Source organism: Nymphalis io, chromosome 10 (genome assembly GCF_905147045.1).
Source record: "Nymphalis io chromosome 10, ilAglIoxx1.1, whole genome shotgun sequence".
Lineage (NCBI taxonomy): Eukaryota > Metazoa > Arthropoda > Insecta > Lepidoptera > Nymphalidae > Nymphalis > Nymphalis io.
The window spans coordinates 10,219,773-10,233,828 of NC_065897.1; the positions used below are offsets into that span (position 1 = coordinate 10,219,773).

At 32.4% G+C, this 14,056-nt stretch overlaps 2 protein-coding genes across 2 annotated transcripts in view; one reads left to right on the forward strand and one right to left on the reverse strand.

Annotated features, from left to right (window-relative positions):
- The first annotated feature begins 448 nt into the window (after positions 1-448).
- Positions 449-14,056, forward strand: part of LOC126771115 (ATP-binding cassette sub-family G member 4) — a 37,812-nt gene continuing 24,204 nt past the window's right edge. The window contains exon 1 of the mRNA XM_050490848.1: positions 449-816. Coding sequence (XP_050346805.1) covers positions 621-816 — 196 coding nt within the window. The 5' untranslated portion in view covers positions 449-620. The remainder of the gene's footprint in view (positions 817-14,056) is intronic.
- The window catches only part of LOC126771132 (coiled-coil domain-containing protein 85C-B), a 142,780-nt gene continuing 141,294 nt past the window's right edge, over positions 12,571-14,056 (reverse strand). The window contains exon 2 of the transcript XR_007669516.1: positions 12,571-12,581. The gene's annotated coding sequence lies outside the window, so the exon portion shown is untranslated. The remainder of the gene's footprint in view (positions 12,582-14,056) is intronic.

The window sequence follows — 14,056 nt, forward strand, 5'->3', positions numbered from 1 at the left end:
GCATGGTGATATACTTCGTCATCTTTTAGAATTATTGGCACTATTCCCAAATAATAAGACAGACATCTTAACGTTATATCTTAGATAGTCTGATATTTTAAGAGTATATAAAAATGTTGTTTAAATTAAACTTTTAGTACAAATACTATATTGTTAAGTTAGATATCATAAACAAATCCTTCTTTATAATATAATATATTAACTATCTTATTTTGGTACAAAGGATATATCTTGTGGTATTTAAATCACAATACACGGAAAAACAACTCAACCTAAATTATTATTATTATTAGAAATAATAATGTGACCGAGTAATTAAAATAACATGACAAAGGAAATTGAAACGAACAATTTGCAAGACGCATCGCTTTGTGTAAACACGCCTATTGTATCTCAATAAAGAGCATTGTTCATTCCGCTTTAGTGGCCGACGCATCTCATAACAGCAGTCATTATGTCCACATATTTACAAATTAGCGTGATTCTGTACGTGTAATTATTTACCATATAGACAAAAGATATCTGATAGGCAGCTGCGCGCGCGCATTCAACCGCGCGACGTATCGGATAGCGCACGCGCGCGATTTTTTTCTGTATGTGAAATAAATCGATACGTAAAAATGATGCTCGCTGGAGCCGAAATAGTGAAAGAAAGTGTAGCGTTCAAGAAAGATGACCATGGAAATACCGAAGCTGTCATCGCACCCAAATCTTCCCAGCCCGGAGCAATGGGTCTCACCCGGGTGCCAACTATGGAACCCGTTGACATCCAGTTCACAAACGTAACTTGCACCGTGTCACTGGGCATAAACAAAGGTATTTATTGTGCACACACTTATTCCTTAAGACATGTTCTTCATCATTTTTTTTATATTAATTAGATAGCTTATTAAATAAGTAATATTATTTGCTTGTGAAACTTTGAAATAATCTTAATTTGAAGCGAATAATATAGGAAATATAGAAACACATTACTGATTACTAATTTGTTGTTGTCATATGATATTGTTGGTCGGTTTACTAATAAATGATGACTTTGTTTATAAAATAAGGCATCTGAGTAGGTTAGAGGTTACTTGAGATCATCAAACAAAAGTAAGATTACAGAAAAAACATATTATATAATAATTTTATTATTATTATTTTATTTATAGTTGAAAAATAATATTTACCTAAATATTAAAGTAATAAATAATCTAATAAATAAATATATTTGGAAACAAGGATATCTATGACATGACGGAAACACAAAAACCTCGCTCGCATTTAACATCCCTAATATTTCTGTACAACCTCTAACTAACCCAGTCTCAACTTCTTATTTTCTATAATATAAAGTACTAGCTAACCGTTCCGCTTTCCACGAGTACAATAAAAGTCTACGAAAAACGGTCATATTAAAGGACTGTTTTGGAAAAGTATTCACCAAATTTTCATCACAATCAATTATTCGAATAATTTCGTGTTGTTCGAATCTTTGTTTCATAAATCAAATAATTAAAATATGTATTTATCATTATCATTATGTATATATCATCTGTCTCTGAGATCTAAATTTTATATACCTATGTTTTACCCAATAGCATTCCTCAAAGTTACATGTAGAGTTGTAATATAAAGTAAACAAGCCTGTAAATGTCTCACCACTGGACTAAGGCATCCTCTCTCCGCGAGGAGGCGATAGGCCTAAGGCTTACTCTCTCCTTGAAGTTGAATTGAATTCTTAACACAAGAAAACTCATTGGTGCTTCGGTGCTTTACATAACTAACTGACTAATATATTTACGTGCTCTAACGAATTGGACTTCCCTTACACTGCAACCATAATATTAATATTTACAATAACACAGATTCATATTTAGATGTCTTTTAAGTATATTCGTTTTATGTTATTATATAAGTTGAGCGAATATGTACAGTTTCAAGTATTTTTAGTGTAATACTTCTAGTATTTAGATTAGCAAAGACTTTGTCGTGACTTTCATCTAGAATGTCAAATTCTAATTCGTCCAAAAAATGAGTAGCTCCATTTCAACTATGACAGCCATTTTTTAAATACTCGCAGTCCCTATTCCTTCACTAACATAATCCGATGGGACGGCAATCCGACACGACCGGATAGATTTTAAGCGTAATGCCAACAGCTTTAGGTGCTTTTCAAGGCTTGTACGCACTTCCAACTTCCAGACTCCGGGCTACTGAGAATCATCGTCGGAAAAACCCAATAATTTTTTATTGCCCCAACCTGCGATTGAACCCAACACCTCGAAATCGGCCTCGGAATCATTAGACCAACGGAGCAAGATACTAACAATCTCATAACTTATTCGAAAATATACACATATAGTTATCCACGTTGCAAGTGGAATATGAGCAATTGTGTATTTTTATCTCTCTCGTTTAATGGTGAACATGTATCTTAGGAACATGTTACCCGCACACAAGTTTTTGAGCCGCCAAGATTTTACAAAACTCGTTTGCAGGCCGAGCTTAAAGAATCTCCTGCTAAGAATATTAAAAGATATGACGAGCAATTATTGGAATAATAATATAAAGTCAAATCTTTTCCTGTTGCCATACCAGACAAAAAATATTTGGTCTTAAATTATTCTACTAATATGAAAACTTTATATATTGTTTCAAAAAAAAAATACAATTTAGTGATGATATTTCAATTAGAAATATATAAATGCTTGTTTATTGTCAGTAAACGAATAAGTTAATTATATTTATTATTGTGTTCAATATACAAGAAATCGAAATGAACGAATAAAAAACATGAGCATTACGGTATTATTTTCTCAGTTCTTATCTTATGTAAATAATTTGATAATTTATCATTAAGGCCGCTGGTGATTTCAATCTTGGAAGCAAAATCGATACTCGTATTAGAATTTTCAATTATTTTCATTTATTTAATTAAAAAATACCTATCTATAAAAGTATATAAGAGCACGATGATAAATTAAATAAATATTACAATGACAATGATCAATGTTGTATGATAAAGAAGGGGGATTTAATATAAAATGTCCAAAATAAACCTTTAATAAGCAATAAAAATCGAACTAATTATTAGGGAATCATATCTAGAAGCTTGTGCATATTCTACTTACACATTTCTTAATGGGCATAAGCTACGCATTTCGTCCGTATCGTTATGCCTAAAGATACATTAAAAGATTCGTAATAGGGTTGATAAGAATAACCGTAATAGGATATAGCTATTCTATATACAAGGATATAATATGAAAACGGAACACGTCGTATTCAAAATATACAAATTAATAATATTAATATTAAAAATAAAAAAAAGACATATATTTTTATCGAATACTATTACAAATTTTTTAATTAAAATATTATTATTTATCTTTGTGCGTCGTGTCGTGTAGGCTTAGTAGACTAGAGCCACCACCATAAGAGCCAACTAAGACAATTTTTTAATGTGTAAACGCCTCAACCACTTCTATGTTGAGGCCTGTCAATAACTCACATTCTCGACGTGCCACCAACCCACCAGCAAAGTCATTCCCCAGGATGGCGAGAGGCAACAAAGGGATAAGATAAAAGATAGGATAAGGATAAGGGGAACCAAATGATGATTACATGATTTATCACGGGACTTGACACGGTTGAAAGTAGAACCTTCACTTATTAAAAACTTGAAAAAACAAAAGAATTGATCCTTCCCTACAAAACAGCCATCCTGAGTTTTGGCCCAGTAACTAAGGTTGCCATCATCAAATCATTGGGTTGTCAGGCGTAATTTATGTTAACAATTCACATCGTTGCCAGTGCTGAAGGAAAATATCGTGAAACCTACGCGCATCGTTAGTTGAAATTTCAAGTAAATCCACCAATCTGCATTGGGGCAGCATGATGGAATAAGCTCTTAACCTTCTCCTAAATTTGGAAAGTGTTTTAGTTATATTATAACTACTAACCTATAAAAATTCCTTATCTCAATTGGTAATTACATTAAATAATTTACATAAATATAATTTACACACTTACATATGCGTATAATATGATATCAACGTAGATATTTGCATATAGTTAAATAAATTTAACTTTATAGAAATGTTATATTGTTAACACGATTTATCGAAAACCTTCATATGTAATATTTATATGTCTTAGACTGTCAGGATATTTCAAATTTCAGTTTTTATTCTATTAAAAATCACAATTTATTTTAAAAATTTTTTTACATATTTAGAATATAAATACATGCTTTTAACAAATATTCTTTGTTAGTTTATAAATACATGTATATAAAAATCGTCATAGAGAATGGTTGGAAATGGATAAATTAAAACACACATTACACACAAGCTTTATCCCCCATTTTACTCCTTGAGGTGTATTAAAAAAAGTAACCGTCACTGAGGTTCAAGTTTTTCGCATATATGATATTAACAAAACTTTTATTTTTATACACTTAATTAATAATAATAATATCTTGGGACATTTTTCAAACACGGCCATCTGATCCCAAATTAAGCTTGTACAGAGCTTGTACTATGGAAACCAGACAACTGATATACTACATATACTATTTTTCTTTTATAAGTACTATTTAGATAATTACACATAAATTCACACAAATATCTGTCCTGAGTGGGAATCGAACCCATAACCTTCGGCGTGAAAGGCAAGCATCCACCAACCACGCCAACCGGCTCGTCAAAATACTTTATAATTACTTTCGTAATATTTACAAAAATACAAAAAATAATAAACGATAGTTTCTTATTTCGTCGTTATAATATATAGATAAAAATTTGACTTTAAAATGATGTGACTTGTTGACCGTGGACTGAGAACTGACTTTTGACTAACCTACTGACCCAAAAGCAATAATAACTGATTGAACGGGTAGGAGATATTATTGTGGAATTAACTACATGTCAACGTGACGTAAAATGAATAAAGCTTACAAATTTCCTGCCTTTTAATAAAACAATATAAGTCAATACAAGTATATTGTGTTTTTCCCAGTATTTTTTAAAGGTCAAGAGTATATTTAATCTGGAAAAAAGCTTTATATTTTTTAAATGGTTAATTTATTTTAACGAAACAGTCGAGCATATCGGCTAACTTGGTAAATGGTCAGTTTCGTTCATAGGATCTGGCAATGTTAAAAGTACTATACAATCTATCTTCTTTGTTTTTAAAATAGGTAGATAAAATTTAAGGTAGAGTTGGCCACCCGATGGTAATTGGTTACCATCACCAACCTTGGGAACTCTTAGTTAGGAAACTTAGTATAAGATAAGATAATAAACATTAAGATGTTTATATGTCCCTTGTGCCTATATAAAGTTACACTGGCTCACTCACCCTTCAAACCGAAACACAACAATACTGAATATTCCTGCTTCCCCCTTCCTTCTTAAGTCCACGCGGGCTGGTTCTCGATGTCACCGCCTAACTGTGACATCAATTCCATCGCGAACAAAGAAATTTGGCAACTCCTTTCTTTGTCGCACTTCCAAAAAATGGAATTCCTTACCAGCTCACGTATTCCCCTCCTCTTACAACCCGGGTTCCTTCAAACGAGGCGTGAAGAGGCATCTTGCGGGCCGGCAAGGCGAAGGCGGCTAGTGCAGAACGTTTTTCCCGTCTGTACTGGCCGTCGTCGCGTTTGGACTCTACTACCACTTACCATCAGGTGGAGTAGAGTCATTTGCCCTCCCGGCGATATAAAAAAAAAAAAAATATATTGCTGTTTGGCGATAGAATATCTGATGAGTGGGTGCCTAGCCTCAAATGTTCCACCACCGGTTCGGAATGAAGATTTGATAAGAACAGGCAGAAACTCAGAACAAAATAGCCATGAATAGTCTGTCAAATTTAAGTGTCATAATATATCGCAATTTCAATTATGTCTCTGGTTATGGAAACTCTTTAAACTAAGAAATCAATACTCCAAACTAATATTATAATAACTTAATAAATATATAATAAAAATATAAAATAAAAATAGTAGTATTTGAAGCTGTCAATGTAATATATAATATTATTATCTTTTGATAATTCCCAAATTCTTATCATATAAAATGAAGCAATTTACTCTTGAAGGTCAAGTAATCAGTATGTTGCAATCGTCTTAGCTTAAGTTTAATTATCTAAGGGCCGATACACACACCATACATATATATTAATCTGTGCCGCGTTAACTCAAATGCAGTTGCATCCACGTAAATAAAGCAAAAGGTTCTTTGTAATACAATGCACATATATAATGAATTAATTGTTCGATTGCAGTAATCATTTTATAAAGATTTAATATAATTAATCCGTTGCAATATAATTACATGGAATTACATAGTTTATTCCGCATGAATTAAATGGTATATAAGATGATATGAAAATAAACTATATGAATAGAAAATATACCAACAGTATTCCATGACCTTGTACATTAATAATAAACTTTAACTGTCGTTACATCTGAGATCAATCAACTCACCCGTAATAGCATTTCCTGTTCCAGCTCTCCCCACTACTGGAAGTGGGTAATTGAACACCCTCCCCATTCCAAGCCAACTTTTTGTTTCGTTATTGACATACCTTACTTTAGGGTATTATGCGTGTAACAAATATGATATGCATATATATTTGACTACCGTGTCAACGTTATCTTTTTCGTGGTATATAAAAGCGAAAAACTGCAGTGCTATTCAGTAAGAACTTCATTAATAACCCGTGAAATGTTGACAACCGACTTATAGTCATATACTACTTTAATGCGGGTATTCTTGAAATGTTATAATTATTAGGGTCAATGTCGCATATCACTTTCTGATATTTCACGACCGATTTCTGCGTTGAGTCCCGAGTTTGTTCTTAGAGAATAGCCCGACTGTTCGTCATTCTTCATACTCATCAGACTTTACTATGGTTGAGCTCCATTTATTTCGAAATGTAGACTTTTAACAACTTTTGTGAGAAATTCTTTCAACGAATCAATGGAGTCCCAGCCTCTTAAAGAAGCTATTGATTTCGTTGCCGCTGCCGCCTCAATTGGTAGTACGGAATCTTAAGAGTAAGATTATATTAACGATTTTCCAAAAGCAAAATTATATTCATACTGGTGACTATTACCTCGATTCATTAAATACGAGTATGGTAATTTTTTAACATTAAGTATTTATCCTAAGATAATATTGAAGAAACCAAAATAATTATAAGCAATCAAAATATTAAGTTGAGTTTTTAGTCATGTAGACTTCGATTAAAATTAATTCTGTTTATTTATAAATCGATATAATATTTCGTTATTTTGTCGTAACATCTTTATCTATTAATAGGTATATAAGTTAAATATTGTTCGATAAATAAAGTTAACTAAATGTAAGCAGGTCGCTGGCCAGATGGTGTTTAGGGTTCCGCAATAATAAGTGGCCACTTTAATTTATTGTAATTTTTACGTTTAACGTTTATCGATACTGTACAAAATTAACCCTTTGCTTTTGATATACATTTTTTATCTATAATTAAAAACTCTTCAACGAAACTACAGATTCCTAATTATCGTTAGAGGAATGTCTTGCTAATAAACAACTTTACCTTGCTGAGAAAACACGCTGTCCTTCATGACCAACCAACGTTTCTATCAGAGACCGAATTCTACTAATCTATTACGATTACGATACGTTTCCGATTCAACTCCGATCCAACTTTGAATAATCTATATTTATTGGAATCGGAACCGAACCGATAACATGCTAACATATACTGTTATGTCAAAATCCAAATTAATTGTCAATTGTTTTGTCAATAGTCGATAATCAAATTAAAGAATAGGAAACTGGATAAATGGATTGCGGTAAAGTAACAATTTGTTAGTAGAATTGGCGATCAGTTGGTCATGAATTTTGGTATACCGAAACGTAATTGCACAACAAACGTACCGAGTGTCTATTGAAATAGTTTTGTTTTGTCACTCAGTATGAGTTTATGACTAGGGACTAGGGAACCCTTCCATTTGAAAGGCTACGAACTTACCTGATTCATATAGAGAACATGATTTCAACCTTCACACAGATAGACGGTCTACTATTGTAATACTTAAACTCTAGATCATATACCATTCGCTATAGCACAAATATATAAATTTATAAAATCTAAATGAACCAAACTGATTTGAAATTCGGTGATTCCAGGCAAAAAAGTAGATTAGCAATTCTCAGAATAATTTTTATCTATATCAGTAGCAAGTTTCGAGATTGATACTTAAAATAATCATGAGTATAACATTTTTATTATATATGTCGGTTGGATATACTCTGATATTCATATCAGAGTTTGATAGAACTTATTGACAAAAAGCCGAGATGGCCTAGTGGTTAGAACGCGTGAATATTAACCGATGACCGTGGGTTCAAACTCAGGCAAGCAACACTGAATTTTCATGTGCTTAATTTATGTTTATAATTCATCTCGTGCTTGACGGTGAAGGAAAACATCGTGAGGAAACCTGCATGTAAGCCACAAGAAATGCTGAAATTTCACTGAAATTCTGCCACATGTGTATCCCACCTACCCGCATTGGAACTGCATGATTGAGTAAGCTCCAAACCTTCTCCTCAAGAAGGAGAGATGACCTTAGCCCAGCAGTGGGACATTTACTTTCAGTTACTATATTTAAATAAACGATTCGCTTAACTTATGGTTATGGATGGTTTCATACCAAAAACCTGCCTAAGTTACGAACGGTTGTGAATGAAAACGTTACGTAAGTTTCGAAGTCGCATCTATGTGAGGTATACATTAAAGACTCGTAACGTTACTCAAAAACGAATGGTTATCAGTAGCCATATACAAAAATTCATTAAATTTATATTACTGGTGGTAGGGCTTTGTGCAAGCTCGTCTGGGTATGTACCACCCAATCATCAGATATTCAACCGCAAAACAGCAGTACTGGGTATTGTTGTGTTCCGGCTTGAAGGGTGCGTGAGCCAGTGTAATTACAGGCAAATGGGACATAACAAATAGTTTCCAAGGTGTGTGCCGCATTAGCGATGTAAGCGATGGTTAACACTTCTTAAAATGCCAATGTCTGTGGGCGTTTGGTGACCACTTATCGTCAGACCCATCTGCTCGTCCGCCAACCTATACTAAAAAAAATACGGAAAAAAATAAACCTTCTATCAACATTTATTGTTTTAAACGTTTTTGACTAACAGACATTATATTTTGTGTTCATTCATAGTAATTATCTTTATCAACGTAATGTTTCCTTATTATGAGCAGAGGAAATAAATTTAAATGAGATAAACATACAAATGACATATTAAATAACAATTGTAATTCAGTTATGCGGTTTATTCGAAGCACGTAAGCTTCTATTGGATGCACGTTACAGTTATGATGATGAAGCACATCACCATGGATTTAATCAGCAAATTAATGTCGAGTCAATAGTTAATGTTCTATAAAAACATTTTATAGAACATTAACTTTTTATTAAAAAGCTAAACATCTTTATCAAAAATGAAATAAATGTTTCAAATTAATTAAGCTAACAAATCTGTTTGTTATTTTACATATTTTTTTTGATAGGTACTAATTTTTAAATAACCTTTGCTTAACTTAACTTGATATTGATTAAAATCCGATATTTCCCGAGACAGACCAAGTAATAAGACTCTCTAGATTATTTCGATTATTTTATTTTATTTTTATACGCGTAACGCAGAATGTTGCCAGTATTCAAAAATATGATTTGTTTTAGAAGTTATTTGCAATAACCGGTCTTCTGTGTTTGTTCGTGACGTGAAAATGGTTCCATTATTTTAAATGTAATCCATTTCGATAATCAAAAATTAGTTTATTATATACACTTTTAATAAAAAGAAAAATATTGTATATCTTTACGAATTTATGAATAAGTATAGAGGCCTCTAATGTGTGGATGTTAGGCAATAGCATAGCATTAAGTTTTCCGTTAGAAGTCCGATAATTTTGTAATACCTAATTACTAGAGCTCATGTCGTACACGTATTCCTAGTATTAATTTATGAAAGCAACCTTGTATTTATAGTAGTAGTACAGCTCCTGTTTCCTGGAAAAAACAAACATTCGAAATTATAAAAACAAGGCTACTCAAATGTTTATTTACAAATAAAAACAGCCTCAAATATTTGCCTGCATGTACATTAAACTGTTTATTTTTCACGACGAAAAAAAGAATTCATTGTTGTAATTATAAATAGAATCATATTATATGAATAGCATATTTATAATATATATTTTAATCTTATCCTTACTAATATTATAATTGCGAAACTGAGTTTATTTGTTTGTTACGCTTTCACGTATGAACTGCTTAACCGAACATTATTTAGCGGCCGCGGCCAGAAACTTGTAACTTTATTGAAATATTTATAAGACATTCGGAATTCTCGTTTTTTACTCACTCACCTTTACCTATTTGAAATTCACTGTCATGGCCGACAAGAAAATCATTTAACCTAATTATAGAACATATGATTAAGATATTATGCATAAGTTAAAAGTTTGATCGATAGTAAATACCAATTAAAATTTAACTTTTAATAATAAATAAATAAAATAGTGCAAGCTATATAGTTGTCGTATTCAACAAATGGACGATATTTACTTATAATTTCATTGTAAATTTTAAAATAAATTCTACCTTTTCTTAGTTTGGTCTTTATAATTGAATTTTTCTACGCTTGAAAGATTGAAGAAAAACCGATTAAAAAATTCATTATTTTCTTTACAAACTTAATACAAATACACCTAAACCTATACACGCGACATTATAGCAATTATTTAATTCAATTAATGGCAATAAATGCTAATTCATTGTTAGCGACGATTGAGTATCATTTGACATTGAAAACGGTCATATTTTATTAGTATTTATTATAAACCGAGGGTGGGGATAAAATTTCATCATTGCAAGGGTACTGCGCTATAAATATGCAAAAATATTACTCGAATTTCGACAACACATGATACTAGTAATAAAAATGTTATCATAAATATTGCTTAAATTACTTCATGATGAACAAAGCCTTATTTATCACAATTAATATTGACGTATTGTAACACATCCGGCTCTACGAACTTTGGACTGAAGATTATCTTTAATTGCAAGTATAGTACACACATCAGTATGAAATGTTTAATCATGAAGGCAAAATAATAGCATGATTTATGAAACCTGAGCAATGATGAACTAATGAAAGCTGAATTCGCCGCAACAACAAAGTTAATTTGATTTACAAAAGATTTATACAAACGTGTATTAATTTTATTTTAAACTATGTTCTTAGAAGCACATTTGAATCTATTGAATGTAAATCCACCTAGCAGCTACCAGCTTCGGTATGTAGATTCTAACCATAAGAAATGGCAAAAAAAACAGGAATTTTTCACCAAAAACATATACCGTAACCGTACCGTAACAGCCTGTGAATGTCCCACTGCTAGGCTAAAGGCCTCTTCTCCTCTTTTTGAGGAGAAGGTTTGGAGATTATTCCACCACGCTGCTCCAATGCGGGTTGGTGGAATACACATGTGGCAGAATTTCAGTGAAATTAGACACATGCAGGTTTCCTCAAGATGTTTTCCTTCACCGTAAAGCACGAGATGAATTATAATCACAAATTAAGCACATGAAAATTCAGTGGTGCTTGCCCGGGTTTGAACCCACGATCATCGGTTAAGATTCACATGTTCTTACCACTGGGCCATCTCGGCTTTTTTCAACAAAAACATATATGGTATGTTAATTAAATACAGTGTATTCAGCACGAATATCTATTTTAATTAAACCCGTATGGCTAATTTCGGTCTGACACAGCTGTCGCAAAAGCGCTGGCTTCTCTCAATGACATACTCCGTCATTCTCTCATCAATTCCTGCTACTTTAAAAAATGCTTTAAGCAGAAAGTATTGGAAGAAACCTGATGAAGCAATATTAGTCTCATGGACAATGGGATGTCTTCTTGCACAGACAGAAAGTATCTAATATCCAGAGCACGTCTCATAAAGCCGGTGCAGCCGCTGAAACTGCTCAAATACTCAAGCGTCGAAAATACTCACTTTTATCTAACGAATATGAGTTTGAGACTGGATTTTGGAACGTAATGTCCGTGGTTATCAGTTACAACAACGTAATAATAATAGTAGTAAAAACCGTTCTCAGAAATTAGTCTGTCACTTCCGATGATCGAACAGCTGGAGTTTACTCAGCTCAAAGATTGCTCCTTGAGGTTCAGAGAGGTAATGGTAAATAAGTGCACGTGGGTATAATGCCTGTTGCATTACAATCTTGTAGACGGCGTGTTCTTTTGTTTTTATATATATCAGGCTCTTTAGTATTTTTTTTCTTTGAATAATATTTTTAAATTAATTAAATTAAATGTAAAATAATCTATGACTTTAGATTTTAATTAAATGGAAGATGAAAGAAACTAATCAATTATCATAAAACATATTTTTTGATTAAAAAATAATTCCCACTTTACATCGTCACTTATCCATATATATAGGAATACCTTTAATAGTGACCCTAAATCTATGGCTAACAAAACCTCGTTAAATACCTACATATTACTAATATATATTTTTTGCCGAATATATAAATATATTAACTAGCGATTTTAAAATACGTTTTGTAATATGCATATTTTGAATTACGGAAGCAAGTGATATGTATTTTAATTGTATTAACTTTGTGGCTTAATTGGCTTTGTACAAGTCGGAGTCGGAGCCATTTGTCTGTGTGGGGGACCACTCATATATTTGAAGGTCACTATTTATTGGTTTTACGAATAGATGACTGTATGAATGATGTATATAAACGATTTGTTTTGTGCAATCGAGTATTAAACATTAATAATAACAAGCTTATGCATGCATGCAATTTACTTAATCTGTGTGGGACTCCTAGGTTGAGTTCCAGACATCGTGTTGTAGTTCCTATAAAAACCAAATGGTATTCTATGGTATAATAATGACTCCGATACGCCATCGCGACACGGGGTCGCTAACGCACACAGTGGCGCCCGTGCGGCACGCCTGCCTCTACAGCCTTCACCCTCATGTGTGACCATGCTGCTTGCATACACTTAAAATAAAAATTCATAAATATACTTTTAAAGTACAATAAAACAAGTAACTTTTGGTATCGAAGCCAATTGTATTTATATACAGGATATATAAATATAATTGTATATGATTATTGCATGTCATTCTTTTTATTGCTAAAAATAATGAGTTAAATTTTTAGATAAAAAAATAATGAGTTTCTTGCCGGTTCTTTTTTATATTAATGTCAAAATTATAAAATGACAATTCAAAAGTGCTTGTAAGAGACCACTTGAATAAAGTATATTTTGATTTTGACTTTGCAAGGCCTCGCTCTCCTCTTTAATAGAATGTTCGATTTTAGAAGCAAATATCCAAAATAAATATCGTAGCGGCCCGGAAGTGAACCCGCAATCCTTCTCATACTCCTAGGCATATTGGGCGGCCTCAGCTCTTTTAGCTCAAAAACGCCTTACGCGTTTCCCCCACGAGAACAGTGGTATGTGGAGGTATGTGGAGCGTGCTGGCAGTCCAAGGCCCCGAGTGCACCCCAAGCATCGGAATACCGATAAATATATATACGAATAGTACTAAAAAAGTCAGCGGTAATCTTTCCGAATTAACGAGGAGCGCCACGGGATCGCTTGCGCATGCTACCGTGAATGCGGTCTCAGCTCTTATTTATGTTAAAATTTTTATTAAATTTATAAATATATATATTTTATTAAACATAGTAAAATATCTTTGATATAGCGACTAAATTGAATAAAAATTTACATTAAAAACAAACGACCTCAAATATATAATCAAGATCACACTTCTTAGCGCTTCTAAATTTAATTTAATAATTGTAAATAACATGGTTGGTAATTGGCAAATAAATATTTTTGCAATTCATACACTAAATATCGCTGACATGGCGACCAACGAATTAGCAATTGAAATTTAAATCTAGAAAAGCGAACGAAGCTATTTTCGA